Source organism: Colossoma macropomum, unplaced genomic scaffold (assembly GCF_904425465.1).
Source record: "Colossoma macropomum unplaced genomic scaffold, Colossoma_macropomum, whole genome shotgun sequence".
NCBI lineage: Eukaryota > Metazoa > Chordata > Actinopteri > Characiformes > Serrasalmidae > Colossoma > Colossoma macropomum.
Genome location: NW_023494785.1, coordinates 11,937,601 through 11,955,791, shown reverse-complemented (window position 1 = coordinate 11,955,791; position 18,191 = coordinate 11,937,601). Strand labels below are relative to the sequence as shown.

Genomic DNA, 18,191 nt, shown 5'->3' with positions numbered 1-18,191 from the left:
GGTTTGATGTGAAGTGCTCCATTCTAGAGAAACTTACAGTGTCAGAATTGTTCACAGTGGTGGTGATAGGAACCAGACGTCTGAAGAGTTTAATGCCTTTAAAAAGCTACCTCACAGAATGTTATTACATGAAACGGTAACATACATTATATGATGCCTGAGACATTGTTTTCCAATTGTTTTAATATTTTATTTTGGCCTAATATTTTATGTATTTTTATTCTTTATATATTCATGGTGGAAAGGTACGTGCAGGTCGCTATCAGGGCAAAATAGTCCCCCAGGTTTTCTGGTCATTTTGGATAGTAAATGTCTATGTTTGCAATGGTGACATGGTGACCCCTGGTTCCTGTCACCACCACTGTAATGAAAGAGAGGAAAGAGTTTGTAATTTTCTCTACAATTAACCATTTCACATCAAACCACTCTGTGACTTCTTTATTTACACCTCAATTACTTAATTATGCAGAATTTCTGAAAAAAAATTGTGGATTTTTTTTTTAAAGACATATTGTTTTGAATCAAGTATACAGATAAATTACTCATTACAAATTTTGGCTGTTACATTAACCAGACCCCTGTGTACTTAAAATGTGTAACATGTGATGTGTGAGCCACTGGAAAAGAAAATAAAATTAAGGTGATGACCATTTTCTACAAAAGCAGATCTTTCAGGCTGTAATTTCTTCAAAGGTGCCTTCCAATATTGTTGGAACTCTTGGTAAAGATAAGCGAAAAGGCTATGAAATACTGTCTTTATTGATCAGCTTGATTTTACACTGAAAACATGACAAATGTAACCCCTCAGTGAGGCAAAATCTCTTTACTGAATACTTTGCCCACCTTCCATTCATCAAGATAACAGCCCTGAATCCGGTTTTATAATGACAGATGAGATGAAAGATAGTTTAAAAGATCTGAGATCATTCCTCCATACATCATCTCACCAGACCCTTCAGAACTTGTGGAATTTCATCTTCAGTCCACTTTAGTCCACAGGTTTTGAATAGGATTTGGGTCAGCGGACGGGGGACTGGCAAGGCCTTTGATCAAAGACCCATTTTTGTAAGGATTTGGTGGATTTGGATGTTTGTTTTGGGTTGTTGTCCTGCTGGAAGAACTGACCATGACCCAGTTGTAGCCTCATGGCAAGATTTTCACATAAAATCTCCACACATTTGATGGAGTTTTGGAATTACACATGGACACACAGTGTCACTGATGTGAAGCACCATCTAATCACTACTACCTGACTGCTAATGGTGCCCTCTTATGGAGATTCTTCACCTTGCTAACTGTGAGGAAGTGAGTAAGTTAGTTACAAACCAGGTCTATGAGATGCTTTGCATCTAATAAAAAAGCTCTGTGACATCAGATCCACCATCTTACTTCACAGTTGAGATTATTTTCTGTGTAACTTAACTCCTTTTATACCATACAGTGTTTTTAACTCTAATTTTGGATCATCTAATAATAGAACCTGGTTCTAGTCAAACTTCCAGTAAACTTTTAATGAACTGCAGGCCCTTATAATTCTGCTTTGTTAACTGCAGGTGCTTGGGAGCCCAGATAGTTTGTTGGCATGGTGGCATCTAATTGAAGTTTTGGAAACTTAGTGACCCAACTGTCCAACACTGATCCTTGGGCAAAGTTCACCTTCTCAGACCACCTTCTTTATTGTGTGAAGGCAAATTACACATGCGTCCTCTTCCAGGCAGATTTATTACAGAACGCCTTTGGAAATGTATTATTTCCCTTATAGTGGAGATGAGCATTTCAGGCTTGAAACTATTTTTATTGCCATTGCCTGGCTAGAAGAACAACCTAAAGAACAACCTTTTGTCTCATTTAAATTGTATATTTTCTGATCTTCAGCGTTCTGATTGATGATTGACGGTGTTCGGCCTGTCATCACCCCAAATTTCTAAAAGTGTGTCTTTAAGTAGAATGTAAATGGAAATATAGTGTCTTTTGAAAGTATTCAACCCCCTTTAAATTTACCAACTTTTTCTGGATTACAAATGACACTCCAACATGTCTTTTTCAATCTGTATTTTTGTAAAAACCTCAAAATAAGTTATTTGTCTTAAGAGGCAAAAGCATTCATAACTTTTAACATAAACAACGCAGATTTTGCCTGTAGCAGTGACAGATTTTATTCCAGGTTATTTTGGACCATTTCTGTTAGAGCATTAATCAGGAAAGTTTTTTACTGTATGTAAAGAACAGCTGCTGTGCCCAAATTATGTAGAAAATATTTTTTAAAAATATTAAAAATGGAGATAGAGTAACAATATGTATTCATAAAAATACTAATGTGAAAAATGTCTAACATTTAGAGTTCAGAAAATGTTGATAGCTTTTGAGGGGTTTAAATACTTTTGTAAGTATCTCAATACTTCAGGAGTGCATAAAAATGGAATGGGAAAAGTTTTGCCGGCACACTATATCCACTATATACTTTATGCACCTGCAGTAATCTACTTTGTATGTTTTATGTTTTATGCTCAAGAACAATCTTTGTTAATACCACAGTGCTGATAATTGTGTGATTTTAGGTTTTAAAAATGTTTAATTTCTTTAAACGGATATTTTACCTCACTGAAATATTTATCTTACATTTTCAGCATGAGATTTTTTGTTCATTTACCATTCCAGAGGGCACTGTAAAAGATGCTCTTCTGGTTTTTAATTTTGAAAAATTTAAATAAATTAGTCAAGTAATCCACTCAGTGACGCAAAAATCATTAGTTCCTCATTGGACAAGCAGTGAAGAAAACCAGTAAAGTTAAACCAGCAGAGAAGACTATAGATCTCTCCAGGTAGGAGATCTAATAGGTTTAATACATTCAGGTCCATATGTGAAATTTGAGATTTCCTTTGGTCCATATGTTATCATTTCTATGTACATAAAATAAATATAATATTTGGCATAGTTAAATTCAAAACTAATATAGACTTAATTTTGGTATGATTGATGGTTTTCCTGGGATTAAAAGGAAATTTCTGCATAACTCAATTGCTGGGATATAAATAGTCTTCGAAGAGGTTTGATGTAAAATGGTTCTTTGCAGAGAAACGAACCTGGATTTCTTTATAGGTGAGGTGAGAGGAACCAGGACACAATGTCTACAGTGCAAAAGCAGCCATTTTATTTACTGTCTAAAATAACCAGTAAACCTTTGTGTGTCTTGATAATGGTAAAGGTGGGGCTATTTTGTTGTCCAACACCCTGTATGTACCTCTCCTCAAGAATAGAAAAGACCCAAAACTTTATCTCAGTAGTGTCCTAAAACAGTGTCTCAGATATCAACAAACATTCGTTTCATGTAATAACTTTCTGTGAGGGAGCTTTTTCTGACTGTAAGTTTTTCTAGAGAAAACCACTCGGAATGACTGTTTACATCTTAACGATTTAATTATGTGAATGTTTAAAAAAGAAATTGGAGGAATCCCCTTTAACCTTACTTGTCTTACTTCTGCAAATCTAAGTGTCACATGGTGGCTGTGAGCGCCGCTCACAGCGCCCTCTGCTGGTGGAGCGGTTTACTGTCCCGGTCGGATCTCCATTGGGGAGGCCTTTCACTGAGAGCCAACAACAGGCCCTATGGACTCACACGCACACACGAGGGTCGCTACGTTTCGACTGAATTATTTGTCGATTCTTTTGAGAACAAGGTCCAAATAATTAGCTTGCGCTATTTGCTCCCCAGAGAGCGAAAACAGACCAGCGGCGTCCTCTGTGTCTAATCACTCGTCCCGATTTAAATATTTGTTTCTTGTTTGTCGTGTTGAATCTGCCGAGCAAGGCTCACACTCTCCTCAGAGCATAGAAGCTAACGCAGCAGCTTGCGTGCTACTTCCTCGTTAGTGAGAGTGAGTGTTGAGGGCAAAAAGCGTCCAGAAGTTTTTCCACTCCGGAGTCTGGAACAGATCTCTCTCCATTTACTCCTCAAGGACGGCGGATTCTGACGAGCCTCTCCAGCTACTGAACGCAGACCTCGTTTAAGAAAAAAAGGGGGAATACCGGACCATGGCAGGCGGTTTGGAGGAGAAGCAGCCCCTCGTCGCGGCGGTCGCCTGCTAAAGTTAGCGGCTGTGGCTAGCGGGCTGTCCGGATTAGGATGAGCCGGCACCTCCGAGCTTCGGATTTAGCGTTTTAGTCCGCTTAAAGGACTCGTTTCGACGGATATTTGTTCGCAAAGCGCCGATGCGGTGGGTTTCGTGCGGCTGGGACGAGGCTAGAGTCGTCGCCGGGAGGAACCAGGACTACCTTTAGCTAGCAGCTCTGGCTAGCTAGCTGCGTGTAGCTGCCAGCCGAGTTCGCTTCAAATGTTTTGCTTTGTTTACCGGGGAACCGGGCAGTCAGTACAGGCACACGTCCACCACCTCCTCCTCCTCCTGCTCCTACATCCCCTTTTAAATGCCTAACCCGGAGATTTCCCACGATGGCCGGGGAGGCAGGAGCCCCCTGAGCCAGCGGCGACAGGAGAGGCGCAGCAAGGCGGCGAGCGCGTCGGCTAACTCGAGTCAGCGGGAGCGGCACCGAGACAAGCGGCGCTCGGCGTCTTCATCCCGCCGGCGAAAAAGGCACAAGCGCGGCAGGGAGCGGGAGCAGTGGCCCGCGGCGGAGAGCGCGGATAACGAGAGGCGGGGGCTATTCGACAGGGACGGCGACGAGCTTCACGGACTGGTGGAGTACGACGACGTGAGCTCTCAGTCCGAACGCTTCTCTGGGAGCCCGTCGCCCAGGGCTGACCGGCTAAGCGAAGCTGAACTCCAGGAGAGCAGCGGGGCGAACTTCACCGGCGCTTCTTCGCCAGAGAAGGAGCGGAGGTCGCGGAGGGAAGGCGAGGCATCGCGTCAGGCAAAGCGGGACGAGCGAGGCGCTTCGGCCGAGAGGGGCAGAGTCGGCGGGGGAGAGCGGGAGGGCAAAAAGAAGGAGCGCTCCAGTCGCGACAGGGACCCGTCGGCCAAAGCACGCGGCGTGAGCGGCGCCAAAGCCACCCGTGACGGTCTGAGGAACCACGACAGCAACGGTCGAAAGTCATCAGCGGATAAGCGGGACTCCAAGCGGCGCAAGAGCAGGAGCAAGTCGGACAAGAAGGAGCCGCCATCCGCGTACAGGGAAACCCCGCAGGCGTACAGGGACGAGCGTGAGGAGCTGCGGGCCTACAGGAGGAGCCCGGGCTTCAAAGCCGACAGCCCTTACGGAGCTTCCTACTCGTACGGGGGCGGCTATCAGTCTCCCGCCTACAACCAGCTCATATCGAGGCGAAGCCCCAGTTACGGGAGCAAGAGGCAGTCGCCCAACACGACCTACTACGGCCGGGACACGGAGCTGTACGGCGCCTACGGGGCCCCCAAGTCGCCCGTCTCGCACTCAGCCGCCAAGAGGAAGCGCTCGCCGGCCAGCCCCTACGCGTGGCGCCGCTCCCCGAGCTACGGGCGCCCCAGTCCGGCCTACGAGCAGTGGGAGAGTGCCTCCAGTCCGTACGGGCGGAGGAGGTCACGGAGTCCTTTCCGCAAGTCTCTGAGTCCGAGTCCAGAGTTGAGGTAACGCTAAACTCTAATCTACACAGCACGTAGTTTGATCTACATGTGGGGAGTTATGAGCCGTACTGGTTTTGTAGGGGCTCCCAATGGGTTTTCAGTCTGTACACCCTTGTAGTCAGTTCTAGCATTGTTCACTGCGTTGGTGTGTATTAAGACCAGAAGTGGCTATAGTAGATTTAGTGACCCAACTTCTTGCGTAACTTACCTTAAGTGATTTTATGAACCACCCCAATGGTGCTAACTCTGAGGGGAGATGAACCTGTTTTACTTTAAGTCGTTATTAAGGTAGCGGTTTTTAAACTTTGTGGGAAACCCCCTTCAGGTTGCATTGAAGGCCGTTACAGGAATATCGTAATGACTGGGACGACGACTCTTGTTGAGGCCATCTTAATGTCAACCAGAGAAGTGTGGGAGATGTTGTATTGTTTCCCCGACACAGTGTATATTCAGTTAGGCCTCAGAGTGCTGCCTTACAAGTCACACTACAGTCTGAAAAATGTTTAAGTTGTACAAACCTGTAACTAAAGTACCTGCGTACAACGTGAACTACTTTTATGAACTCTGACCTGTTTGAGTCTCCCTGTAATGTGTAGCGATACACGTGGCCTGAAATGCTGTGCTGGAATGAGAGGGACTTTGTGGCAGTGGTTCTCACACCAGTCCACAGGGACCCCCAGACAGTCCACATTTTTGCTCTGTTCCTATGTGTTGCGAGTTGGGTTGAAGCAAAAATGTGGAGCATCTGGCAGTCCATGAGGACCAGTTTGAGAACCTCTGCTTTGTTGAGCACAGTAAGAGTGGACAGTATGGCAAAATATATTAGGTACTTAAATGCCTGGTCACGATACGCAGTACATGTCTCAATAGTCTGATAAATTGGAACAGACAGTCAGTCACAGCTATAGGCCTGCATGTCCTATTAAACTAAAATAATTTAAGATTGTCATGGTTGACTTTACCATGGATAATTTGATGTCCATTTAAATTTTAAAGGGAATATGTCATGGGTGTCATCAGTAGGTCTGAAACACTGAACAACTGCATGCATCATAAAAAGACTTTAGACCAGTTATAGAGAAGCTGTATACAACAGCCATTGTACAGTGAAATGCATGCAGCAGTTGTATTTAATCATCAAAGACTGAGTACAATGATTATTTAATCTTTTACATACTGTACTGCGCAAAATAAAATTAAACAGGATTAATTATGCTCACTTTGTCATGAAACATGCAGTTGGTCAGTGTTCTTTAAGTTCTCCCAATTTCCATTATACCCCAAAGTGGTAACTTTACAGGAGAAGGACAAACATTGATAGCTGTTAATGAAAGTTAATTCTGTTTAGTTAATTTAGTGTTTTTCCAACATTTCTGTTGGACTAGGGCAGCTGATGTTTTCAAATTAAACAAGAAAAGTGGAGATGCAAGATTTTGTTCCAACAGCGACAATATTGTCATGTTGCACACCCTTGAGCACTGTGTGGAGATATGGATTACAGGGTCGCACACGCTGTCATTTAGTTTAAATGTACAATCTGTTCTGTACACTTACTATCAGTCTGCATTGTCCTGCGGAATCTTTTTGAGCTCAGTTGTTAAATAGAAAATATCCTCTCTTATTGAAGTTTCTATGTATTACAGGTACTTGTTAACTTGGTAATTAGTTGCTAAATTATTTGCGAATGAATTAATTCTAGTTTTCTGCCCTGTCTTTTGTCCAGGCGGCCAGGGAAATCACGGAGCCGTAGTCCGTACACGTCTTCGCGTCACTCGCGCTCCCGGAGTCGTCACCGCCACTCTCGCTCACGCAGCCGGCCATCCAGCCTTTCCCCCAGCACACTCACCTTCAAGAGCAGTCTGGCTGCTGAGCTCAGCAAGCAGAAGAAAGCCAAGGCTGCAGAGGCCGCTCGCATCAAAAGCTCCAGCAATGCCTCCACACCTACCAAAGGCTCCTCTTCTTCCTCCAGTGCCCCTCAGCCCAGCCCCATCACCAACCATGCAGTCAAGAAGACACGACCCCCTTCCCCGCCACCGGTGTCGGAGAGAGGTCCTAGAACCCCTGTGTCCAGCCAGCCTCAGTCCCCTGTCGACCGGCCAGCCAAGAGCAGCTCAGAGGCCCCTCTGCCTGGCAAGGAGGGCAGGATAAAAGAGGACAAGAGGAAAGGCCAGTCCTCTCAGGGGAAGGAGAAGGAGAGAACAGCAGCCTCAGTGTCATCCTTGCCTCTGCCCCCCACCCTCCTAGACCACATTGATGGAGCTGATAGGTCTGTACATCATAATAAGTGAACACATTCCCACATCACAGTATGTTTGTGAACAGGTAGTCTTGCGGGGCCAGACATGATCTCGTGATGAGAACGTCTGGGGACAACCATGAGAAATTGGGGAATAAGTGTGGGTAGAAACGTGGACTTATTAGGATGGGAATAAACTGAATGTGAACCAGTCCAGCGCCGCATGAAAGCAGAGCACAAAGTAGGGGACGATGGTCCACTTGTCATCATTGTCCGACGAACAAGTTTGTAGTTAGCCTATGGTTGTGATGCAAGTTAGCATGGCTGAACAGCAGAAAAACTGTTAGGTTACTCTGTTTTGCCATGACCTTGTTTTGCCTCTTTTATTGAATGTACTCTGGGCGTTAAAAGAGCTCAGACTTGAGGAATTTGGGGGTGGATTTTAGAGGTAGGAATACCTCTTGTTAGCAGCCGTCCGGCACCAGAGGTTTAAGTAGATGCCATTGCGAGATCAATACTGTGAGACTAGCGAACAAGTTAAAATGAACAAAATATACTAGAAATGGCACATTTAAAAAGTGTATGGAAAATGAGTGCAGTGATTTTGCTGGACCACCCAGTGGATCAGCCTCTTACTGAGTCACTGACTGAGTGACTAATACCCGTTGTTGAAACACACATTAGCATCACCCAAAACAAACAACAGATAACGCTATATTCCATTAAATGCTGCCATCGTACTTAACCAGCCCTACCAACGTAAAGCTAACAGATAAAGAAAGAAATGCGTTTCTTGAAATGTATCATGGGTCTCACAGAACTCTAATAGTGGGTGAAATAACACTATGTAAATAACAGGGTTAACATGATTGGAATTTTTGTATAAGCATTTATTTTTAATGTTCCAGCTGAAGGTACCATTACCAAGCGGTAGTACATGACCAACAAATGCATCCCTAGTGTAAACTGGAATAGTATGTTGATGTGTGGATGTATTTTCAGAATTATCTCCTAGTGAAGGGTTCACCAAGTTAACGTTAGCTAGATCAGGAGGTATAATGCCAGCACTATTAGATTGTATGCCTGCAGCGAGAGAATGAATAGTTTTTGTTCATAGTTTTACATTCTCAAGAGAAACTGTATATTTCTGACTGTACATGTTTCTGAGTAACTGTAGACATTTATGTGAGTGTGTTTGTGTGAGAACACATTATCTGAGACTTTGATAGACACGTGTACAACATGCAAGTTGACAGGATGATGATTGCAGAGCATGGTGCCATGATCACCACTGTTATCGAGTCACGTAATTATACTGTTTAAATTAAGTCACGTGATTTAATTAAACAGTTTCTGAACAGCATACCTATTATTATTATTATTATTATTATTATTATTATTATTATTATCATTATTATTATTGTTGTTATTATTATTGGTGGTAGTAGTATTAGTAGTTATGCAAAACCCTAAAGCGCCATAGATTATGAAAGCGCATGTTTGTTTTCGAATTATTTTGATTTGTTTTCTTGAAATTTTGAGCTATTTGTCAGTAACATGGCAAAAGATTTCAGAAGAAAAGAAAAAGGGGAGAAAATAAACTGGTAAAAAAAGAGACATTTTGGGCTGATCTAATCAGTTTTAGAAATGCTGATCTACTCAAAAGTGCATTGTGATGCAATCCATCATGAGTAATGTATTGCTCACCCTTACACTCATATTAAGCCACAACACCACCTTAAAACAGATTAAACCAGCATTGCAAAAACTGTTCAAGCTTGCAAGGTTTTATAACATCTTTCAAAATATAAACTGAGCATGTATCGGTGAATCAGTCCTCTGGGTCTGTGAGAACTTTGAATTGTTTTATTTTAGAAGGATATGCATGCGTAATCGTTGTGGTGGCTAATTGGGCCATTAATTAATTTATGCTTGATAAACGCCCAGAGTGAGCCGTGCACATTTTTGTTGCTCTGAGAGAAGGAAACCCAAAAATTTAACTATTTATGTTATGTTTCCTCTATTTGTCTATTTGTAGCTTGAAGGACTCCTTATCAACACACTCAGGGAAGAAGAAACCAGAAAAGAAAACTCGCCACCTGCTCACTGACCTTCCTCTCCCTCCTGAACCTCCGGGCAGTACTCTTGGGTCACCTCATAGTCCACCAGAGGAGAAAAAGACCCCCACTTTACGTAGGAGACCCAAGTATGTTACCACACTTTCCACAGATACATACACACACTTACTTGCTGTGTTTATATGGGTAATAAATGCTTGTGTCATGTTTTTGTGTGTGTGGTGTGTAGTTAGTTTTGTGCATACAGTTTTTACAAATCATTTTTGATATTGCAGATTTTAAGTCCTAAATATAGAATCATATTAATATTTTTGCTGTACTGGTTTGCCAGAATATGTGGGCCACGCTTTGGAGAGATTAAGGAGACAGAGATAGACTGGGGCAAGAGATGCGTTGACAAGTTTGAAATCATTGGGATCACTGGGGAAGGTACCTATGGACAGGTGTACAAAGCCAAGGATAAGGACACTGGTAAGTGTAAGTTTGTAGTAGTGTTTATATTGTGCTTCTTAAGTGTTTACCCTGTTTATCTAGCCTCACACTCATTGCCAGTAGCATTACTTTTGTCTTAAAAACAGTTCAGTATTATGTTCACTGCGGCTCTGTAGCTTAGAGCAGTGGTCACCTATCTTATCTGCAAAAGGCTGGTGTAGCTGCAGGTTTTCATTCCACCCAAGCAGGAGCACCCCTTAAGTAACTAAGCCTATGTTTACATTACAAGCCTCATTGCTCAAATCCGATTTTTCTGACATGATGGTTCACACTAGTTTAGGTAAGTGACTCAAATCTGTCATTAATGTGAACGAACTGGCGCCCAGAAATGACCGGCGTGCGCACATCCTACTCAGTAACGTTATGCGAATGAATCACGTGCGTCACGCACATCATCAGCAAACAAACTAACGAGCAGAATGAGCCTTTGCTGCAAAGATTAAATCTGAACAGCTCTCAGCTGTTCATTATTAGAGCAAGACAAAGGCGAAAAGGGTCAGATGTGTTGCTTTTCCACCATTGACAGGCTTTAATTTCTGATTGGTGCTGATGTCGCACACGCAGTGGGAAAAAAGAACATGAATTCTGATCTGAGCGTTCACATTAAGGTCGCATGGCTACGAATCGGATACACATCCAATCTAGGACCACATATGTACATGGCTTAGGTCGGATTTGAAAAGATCAGATTTGCGTGTCCACACAGCCCTGAGTCACATTAGGGCAAAAAATCGGATTTGTGCCACTTCAACCTGGTAACGTGAACGTAGCCTAATACACAGTTTGAAGATTGAGACCAACTGACTAAACAAGTGAAGTCAGGTGTGCTTTGTGTTAATTGGAATGAAATCCTGTGGCTGCAGGTTTTCCCTTATGTATGATACTGATAGTCCTCACTTAGAATTAGCTAATTAATTAAGAAAATAACTTTCTCCTCTTTCTTGTTCAGCTGAGATGGTGGCCCTGAAGAAAGTCAGATTAGACAATGAGAAAGAAGGATTCCCCATCACAGCTATCAGGGAGATCAAGATCCTGCGGCAGCTCAATCACAAGAGCATTATTAATATGAAGGAGATTGTCACAGACAAAGAAGATGCCCTGGACTTCAAGAATGATAAAGGTAGGTGTTGAGCAATTCACTGAGGCATCAGTAGGAGGCATTTTCCTGAAATCAGAAGGTGATTAGTTTAGCCTTTTTTGGTACAGTGTGGTGTCCCCAGTTGTCTCTCACTATTGCTAATTTACTTCAGTGTAATACATCTGCACCAAGAAGCCATAGGTCTGAGCATTACATAGTAAACACAGTTTAGTCATAGCCACTCATGTCTGGGTGTGAATGGGATTGTGTCCTTTTTGCAGGAAGGCTTAGTTGCTCTGTGCCTGTTGAAGGTAGTCAGCAGAGGGTGTCTGTTAGGTCATGTATCTAAAAGTGTGCCATGAGCACCCTTCTCCAAATGTGTGTAGTTTTCTCTGCCCTTGAATGAATGGCAGATAGAAAAGATCCACTGTGTATGTTACAGAAGAAGCTGAAATGCTGAATTGTGAAGTGCTGCACATGTCAGAAATCACTGAAAACTCAAGCCACTTATTGTCAGCTGACTGGTACTCTATAGTTTTATATATACATTGCAGGCCATGTGTTGATTTTGAATCCTGTTTGGCAGGGGCATTTTACTTGGTGTTTGAGTACATGGACCACGACCTGATGGGGCTTTTGGAATCTGGCCTGGTCCATTTCAACGAGAGTCACATCAAATCCTTCATGAGGCAGTTGCTGGAGGGCCTGGATTACTGCCACAAGAAGAACTTCCTGCACAGAGACATAAAGTGCTCTAACATTCTGCTCAATAACAAGTCAGTGTACTTCAAACGCTCCAATATGTTTGACATAATAACTGGAACAGCAGAGTACATTTTTGTAGTTAAATTAGTGACAATGAAGCTTGTGTTTGTGTTTTAACAAAAGTGCCTTATCTAGACTTATGCTGTGCTGTACAGTCCTATGAATTAGAAACACGTCAAGTTTCTGAATATTTTCTCTTCATTAGGGGCCAGATAAAGCTGGCAGATTTTGGTTTGGCTAGACTCTACAACTCGGAGGAAAGGTGAGCCATGCAACTTATTAATAGCGTTAAATAGACTTTGAAACATTTTAAGACCCTGTATTAATACTTTTCCAGAATCACGCTGTGTAATTAACTGCTATAATTACAATACATATGATTGTGCCTGTGTCCTCTAGCCGACCCTACACCAATAAAGTGATCACTCTGTGGTACCGTCCGCCGGAGCTGCTTCTTGGGGAAGAACGGTACACACCTGCCATTGATGTGTGGAGCTGCGGGTAAGATACTCACTCTCAGCCTGACATTTAAATAGAGATTACATCTGTCTGTATAATGTCTCTGGTTGAGGTAGATTGAATGTCCTGTAACTCTGTTTTTTGTTTGTTTTAGGTGCATTCTTGGTGAACTCTTCACTAAGAAACCAATTTTTCAGGCCAACCAGGAGCTAGCACAGTTGGAGTTGATTAGGTAAACTAGTAATCACCATCCATTTCTATTTCCTTTCTCATCTCATCTTTTCTCACAGCCAAAACAGAAAAGCTGTTTCGGATGCATTTGTCCAGTAGTTGCATGGATGCTGCAGCCTAATAAACTGACACCTGGTCTCTTATCTCAATTCCCTTTAGTCGTATCTGTGGCAGCCCTTGTCCTGCTGTGTGGCCAGATGTGATCAAACTGCCATACTTCAACACCATGAAACCAAAGAAACAGTACAGGCGCAGGCTACGCGAAGAGTTTGCTTTGTGAGTAACCAGCAATAGTACATGTGATGTTAACGCTTGTAATAGCTTTAAGAAAAGCACGCTGGTTCGGTGGCTACGAATCATGCTATTGTGCGTAGACTGCCAACTGAGTTTCACTGCTCCAGAAATTAGGAACTTGTGCCTAGATAAGCTCACAGAGCACTTAATCCTTAATGTTTAACTTGCTCTGACTGGAAGATGATGTTTTTTCTTCCACTGGTAAAATTTTTTCACTCCTCCTTTGTTTAGTATTCCTCTGACAGCGCTGGACCTTTTTGACCACATGCTGGCTCTGGACCCCAGCAAGCGTTGTACAGCAGAACAAGCTCTCAACAGCGACTTCCTGAAAGATGTCGACCCAGCCAAGATGCCCCCACCAGAGTATGAGTGCCATCTCATTTACTCTCTCTGAAGAAGTTGTGTTCTACACGTTGTATCAGTCTCTCTTGCTCTTTCTCATATACACTGTTTCTTTTCCCCAGTCTCCCTCTTTGGCAGGATTGTCATGAGTTGTGGAGCAAAAAGCGTCGGAGGCAGAAGCAGATGCCAGAGGAACTGGCTGTTCCTAAAGCTCCACGGAAAGAGCTGGGGCTGGACGACAGCCGCAGTAACACGCCTCAGGGTTTCCCTGCTGCTGTGGGCCACAAAGGTCCCAGTGCTGCCGCTGCTGTCATGCTGGGTAAGCACAATGACCCCTCTTCCTAACAGCTCAGTGACAAACACCAGTAGCCTCAGTTCATAATCTTTTCACTCATACTCTGTATAGAAAGGTGTTGTAATTCTTGAGGGAGTGCTCAGAGGATGTGTAGCATCTCGATACTGTATCCTTTATGAATTTTGTTCCGGTCTCAGTGCTTTGTACCCAGTCTGCTTGTTTTACCTTGCCTAGCAAATATATTCAATTGCAGCCATGTGTGATTAAGGGTATGCCTTAAAAATCTCATTGTTTGTCTTAGACCCAAAAGGTCCAAACTCGCAACTGACCCAGGAACAGTTGGCTGTGCTTCTGAACTTGCTCCAGTCCAAGAGTGCCCCTGCGGGCTCTGCACAGCTGTCCCAGGCCATGGGCCTCAAGATGAACCCAGAAACTCTGCAGCAGCTCACCAAGGCCCTGCTCCCTGGGCCTGTAGAGCTGGACAGGCCTCCAGAGCCTTCTGTCCCTCCCATCTCCCAGTCTAAGGCCCCTAAACCACCCCAGCCTCCTCTGATGGTGGGTGGTGCACCTCGAACCCCACCCATACCCAAGCCTCCATCACCTCCAACCCCTCAGCAGCAGGGCAAGCCTGATGGAGAGGCCACGGCTGCAGTCACGCAAACCGCTGTCACTATGCTGCTTGCTCAGCTTCTCAAGGTTCAGCAGAGTGCAGAAGTCCTTGGGCCTGAAGGACCAGATGGAACAGTTTCTGCAATGCTTGGAGGGGCTGCTGCTTCCCTACTCTCTGCGGAGATTAAACAGCCCAGCCCTGTCTCACCAGGTAAACCTTCCTCTATACAAGAACTTCACATTTTGCCAAAATGTAAGCTTCTTTCTTGCTGATGAAATAATAGTTTAGCATTCCCAAAGGCATTTTTCTGAAGTTCACAACTTGACACTTCTCTGTCTTTCAGTCACAGACGGGAGTGGACTATCTTCCAGAGCCCTGGAGCCGCTGTCCATCTTGCCTCCTGACCAGAGGCCTCCCGAGCCTCCAGAGCCCCCTCCATGTGCGGACCTGGACTACCGACAAGCCCCTGAAACCAAGCAAAGTCTCTCCTCCTCCACAGGAGCAGGAGATGTACCGCGACCACCTGAGCCTGATTATCCTCCCCCACCAAGAGGTGCGGAGGGACCTGGGTATGGGGCGGACTATCCCCGGCCACCTCCCCCACCCTTTCCCTCCACAGGCTTTGGAGACAGCTACCTCAGCCATATGATGGGAGCAGGAATGACTTCCCATGCCCTGAGGGAGGCTTTCAGTGGCAGCGCGAATGTGCCCACCTCAGCCTCTGTTCCCTCAGAGCCCTTTGCTCATGGAGGACCAGCAGGTGTTGGGAGTACTGGTGGGGGTTCTGGGGGAGGCAGTAGCAGTATGGTTTTTAGTGGAGACAAGGACCATCGCTTTGAATACAATCATAGCCCTATACCTGTGGAGGGCACCTCCCATTCCACCAGCATACATCTCTACAACCCTGCTATTGGCCAAAAGGATGGAGGACCGCCGCCCCCTTCCATACCTCCACCTCCTCCAGGCCAAGCCTGGAGCTCGCCCTCCCAGCCTGGGGCCCCGCCCCTCCCACTTGGGTATGTCCCCCATTTGAACACTGCAGCACTAAGGGGCAGGGGTCTCCCTTACTGACAGGCATCTAAGCCGAGGAGGAATAACATAGTACCAGACTCACGCCTCAGAAAAGGAAGACTCTAAAAGACAAAAGCAGTTGCTGCCTCCCAGGCCAGCACTGAGTGCACTACAGAGGCACACTTAATTTGTAATAATTCTAGTGATGGATACACGGGGGGAGGGGGGCACTCCAGTGGAAGAATGTGGCTAGAGTTACGACTGGAGGGATGAGTTGAGGGGAAAGGGTTTTCCTCTCAGACATTTTTAATTATTTACCCCCTCTCTTTGATTTGGTAATCTATCCTACTGCTGTCTTTTAAATTAAATTGTACCTTTTTGAGTGTGCATTTACCGTCCACGGTAAGTGTTTTTATTCTCTGTACCTTAGTGTCTCCTTGAATTACATAAGGACAGACTAGTATTACAACGTTTTGCACTACTGAGTAAAGTAGGCAGAAACAAAAAGGTATGAAATGAATGATGTGCTGTATCTGCACAAGATGGAATGACCAGTAATGTAGTTTTTTTTCTCTCTTCTTAATTTTAATTTTTTTTTTTTCCAAATGACTCAACTTCACTGGAGGGGCTTTTAAAAAAAGGACTCCAGAAAGATTGGCAGCACTTGAGTGACAAGTCCTCCTTTAGATTGGTTTGTCTGCTGAACAACTGAATGGAACAAAGCTGTATTTTCTCACCAGTTCCACCAGCCGTTGTCTATAGCCATTGTAAAATGAGACAAAAACAAAGACATTTAATCCAGTTTCAAAAAGGAAAGGAACTGCAGTTTTTTTTTTTTGTTTGTTTTACTAAGAAGTTGGCAAATGTTTATTAAAGAAATGCCAACAATGTACATCTTGGTGTGCTCATGGCTCATGTAAACCCCCAGCATGTCAGCAATTATAACACACTTCCAGCAGAACTGATAAGAGGGTGTAATACCAGCATATTCTCACATCTTATCCACTTGTGGAATTGCTTCTCAACATCCTCACTCTTTGAATCACTCCTACACTTCGTGAGAATTTCAGATTTTACCACTGTTTTCCAATCCTGTAGTATGTCTGCAATGTGCAGTGCTTTCCCTGCTCTAATTCAGCTCATCGTCAAGCCCTTCATGGTCAGGGATGTTGGGGTCACTGGCCTAGATTTTTCTAGTAGGTAGATAATGAGCTAATGACTTCCGTTTTCCACATAACGTCACAGAGGCATTCATAGGCTTGTTCCACTCCAGTCCTTTTGCACTGCACAAAGGGAGATTTGAGTTCTCCCTGCACATTTTAGAAGTATTGTGACATTCCACTTGGGTAATTCTCAACTCTCTGCTCAAGCTAGCTGGCTAACTGAGAAATCCAGCTTTGAGAAATACCTACCTGCTTCAGTTTGTTCAAGCTCAGTTAGGTTGTTTGTGTCACGTGGTAGAGCAGGAAAAGTTTCGTCATACTCATTTCGTTTGAGGTGTTGTTTAAAGGAACAGGTAACACATTTCTAATTGATGTTAGTTTGAGGAGCCTTTAAATAAAATTTATTTAAATAAAAGTTAAAATATACCTTAAGTTTAATGTATCAACGTTAATTACAACCATTAACTCTTGTCCAAAACTTTAATATTCAGGTTTTGTAAAGATTCTTAGCTTGAGAAAGGCAGTGTTAATCTAATCTCCCCTGCTTTCCTTCCTTGCTGTGAGCAGTTGCAGACTAACTTTAGGAGGAGAGTGATTAATTTGGTGCTTCAGCCACAACCTTTATTACAATATGGTCAGACCTCTCCTGACCTACTCTTTTCCAAGAGGTTCTGGTGCTGTCTTTAAGAAACTCTTGCTAAAGCTAATAAACATGTGAGAATGCAAGGAATGCCTGCAGGATTCTTTCTGTTAGGTCCTCGGTCATTTTGTGAGGGCCTGATAAAAACATTTGTGGTAGGTCAATAAGTTGAAACTTTTTAAGCATTTCAAAATCTAATCTTTTATGATCACCATAAAGGTGGGCATCCACTGGAGATTGCAACATCATTAACAGTGGTTGTGATTGATGTAAAAGTTTCTATGGAGAGCTTGTACCTGTATTTGCATACTTGTATGCAGCTTTTGTAGGAACCTCACACCGTGGACCATGTACTGGACAACGTCAGCCAAACTACTTAGTCAAGAGAATGGGAAATAATGTTTCTTCTGATATTGCCAAAAAAGCATGTTTCAGAATCAGCATGGACCTTGTTTCTCACCCTTACACCTGTGGAGGTAGCAGGTAATAAGGCCTCCTCTTGACATTTTAATTATTTATAATGATACACCAGGCGAATATTTTTCTTTTGTACGTTCTTTGCGTAATTAAATTTGTTACATGATGTGAAGAAATAGTATACTGAAGTGTTGAGAATTCCTCACCATGCATCTTGCTAAGGTAATTATAGTCAGGGACGCAACTATCATCTTAAAATATGCTTTAAAGATTCAGACTCTTTCCTTTTGTAATATTCTGGGTTTTCAGTGTTTCTTAGGCTTGAGGAAGGTAATGTTAAGTCTCACATCCCACTTTCCTTCCTTGTTGTGAGCAGTTGCAGGCCAGATTTAGCCTCTGTATTAACTATCCACTCATGGGGCAGGAGACACAACCTTTATTACAGTATGGTCAAACCTTTCCTGATATTTTGCTAAGAGGTTCTGACCCTGTCTTTAAAAAACACTTGTGCTGAAGCCCATCAGAGG

The 18,191-nt window shown here is 43.6% G+C and overlaps 1 protein-coding gene across 1 annotated transcript; it reads left to right on the top strand.

Annotated features, from left to right (window-relative positions):
* Positions 1 to 3,846: 3,846 nt before the first annotated feature.
* cdk13 (cyclin-dependent kinase 13) lies at positions 3,847 to 16,264 on the top strand. Its single transcript, XM_036582827.1, has 14 exons — positions 3,847 to 5,556; positions 7,277 to 7,819; positions 9,828 to 9,995; positions 10,199 to 10,338; positions 11,309 to 11,479; positions 12,024 to 12,213; positions 12,408 to 12,464; positions 12,602 to 12,703; positions 12,816 to 12,893; positions 13,052 to 13,168; positions 13,418 to 13,549; positions 13,651 to 13,847; positions 14,125 to 14,643; positions 14,777 to 16,264. The coding sequence occupies exons 1-14, from the start codon at positions 4,424 to 4,426 to the stop codon at positions 15,502 to 15,504; spliced, it is 4,275 nt and encodes a 1,424-aa protein (XP_036438720.1). The 5' UTR covers positions 3,847 to 4,423; the 3' UTR covers positions 15,505 to 16,264.
* The last annotated feature ends 1,927 nt before the right edge of the window (positions 16,265 to 18,191 follow it).

Excerpts from the sequence above, each read along its gene's own strand:
- cdk13 (XM_036582827.1), top strand. The coding sequence starts at position 4,424 with ATGCCTAACCCGGAGATTTCCCACGATGGCCGGGGAGGCAGGAGCCCC. Across the intron at positions 13,169-13,417 it reads CTACGCGAAGAGTTTGCTTT|TATTCCTCTGACAGCGCTGG; the intron begins GTGAGTAACCAG and ends TCCTTTGTTTAG. Across the intron at positions 14,644-14,776 it reads GCCCAGCCCTGTCTCACCAG|TCACAGACGGGAGTGGACTA; the intron begins GTAAACCTTCCT and ends TCTGTCTTTCAG.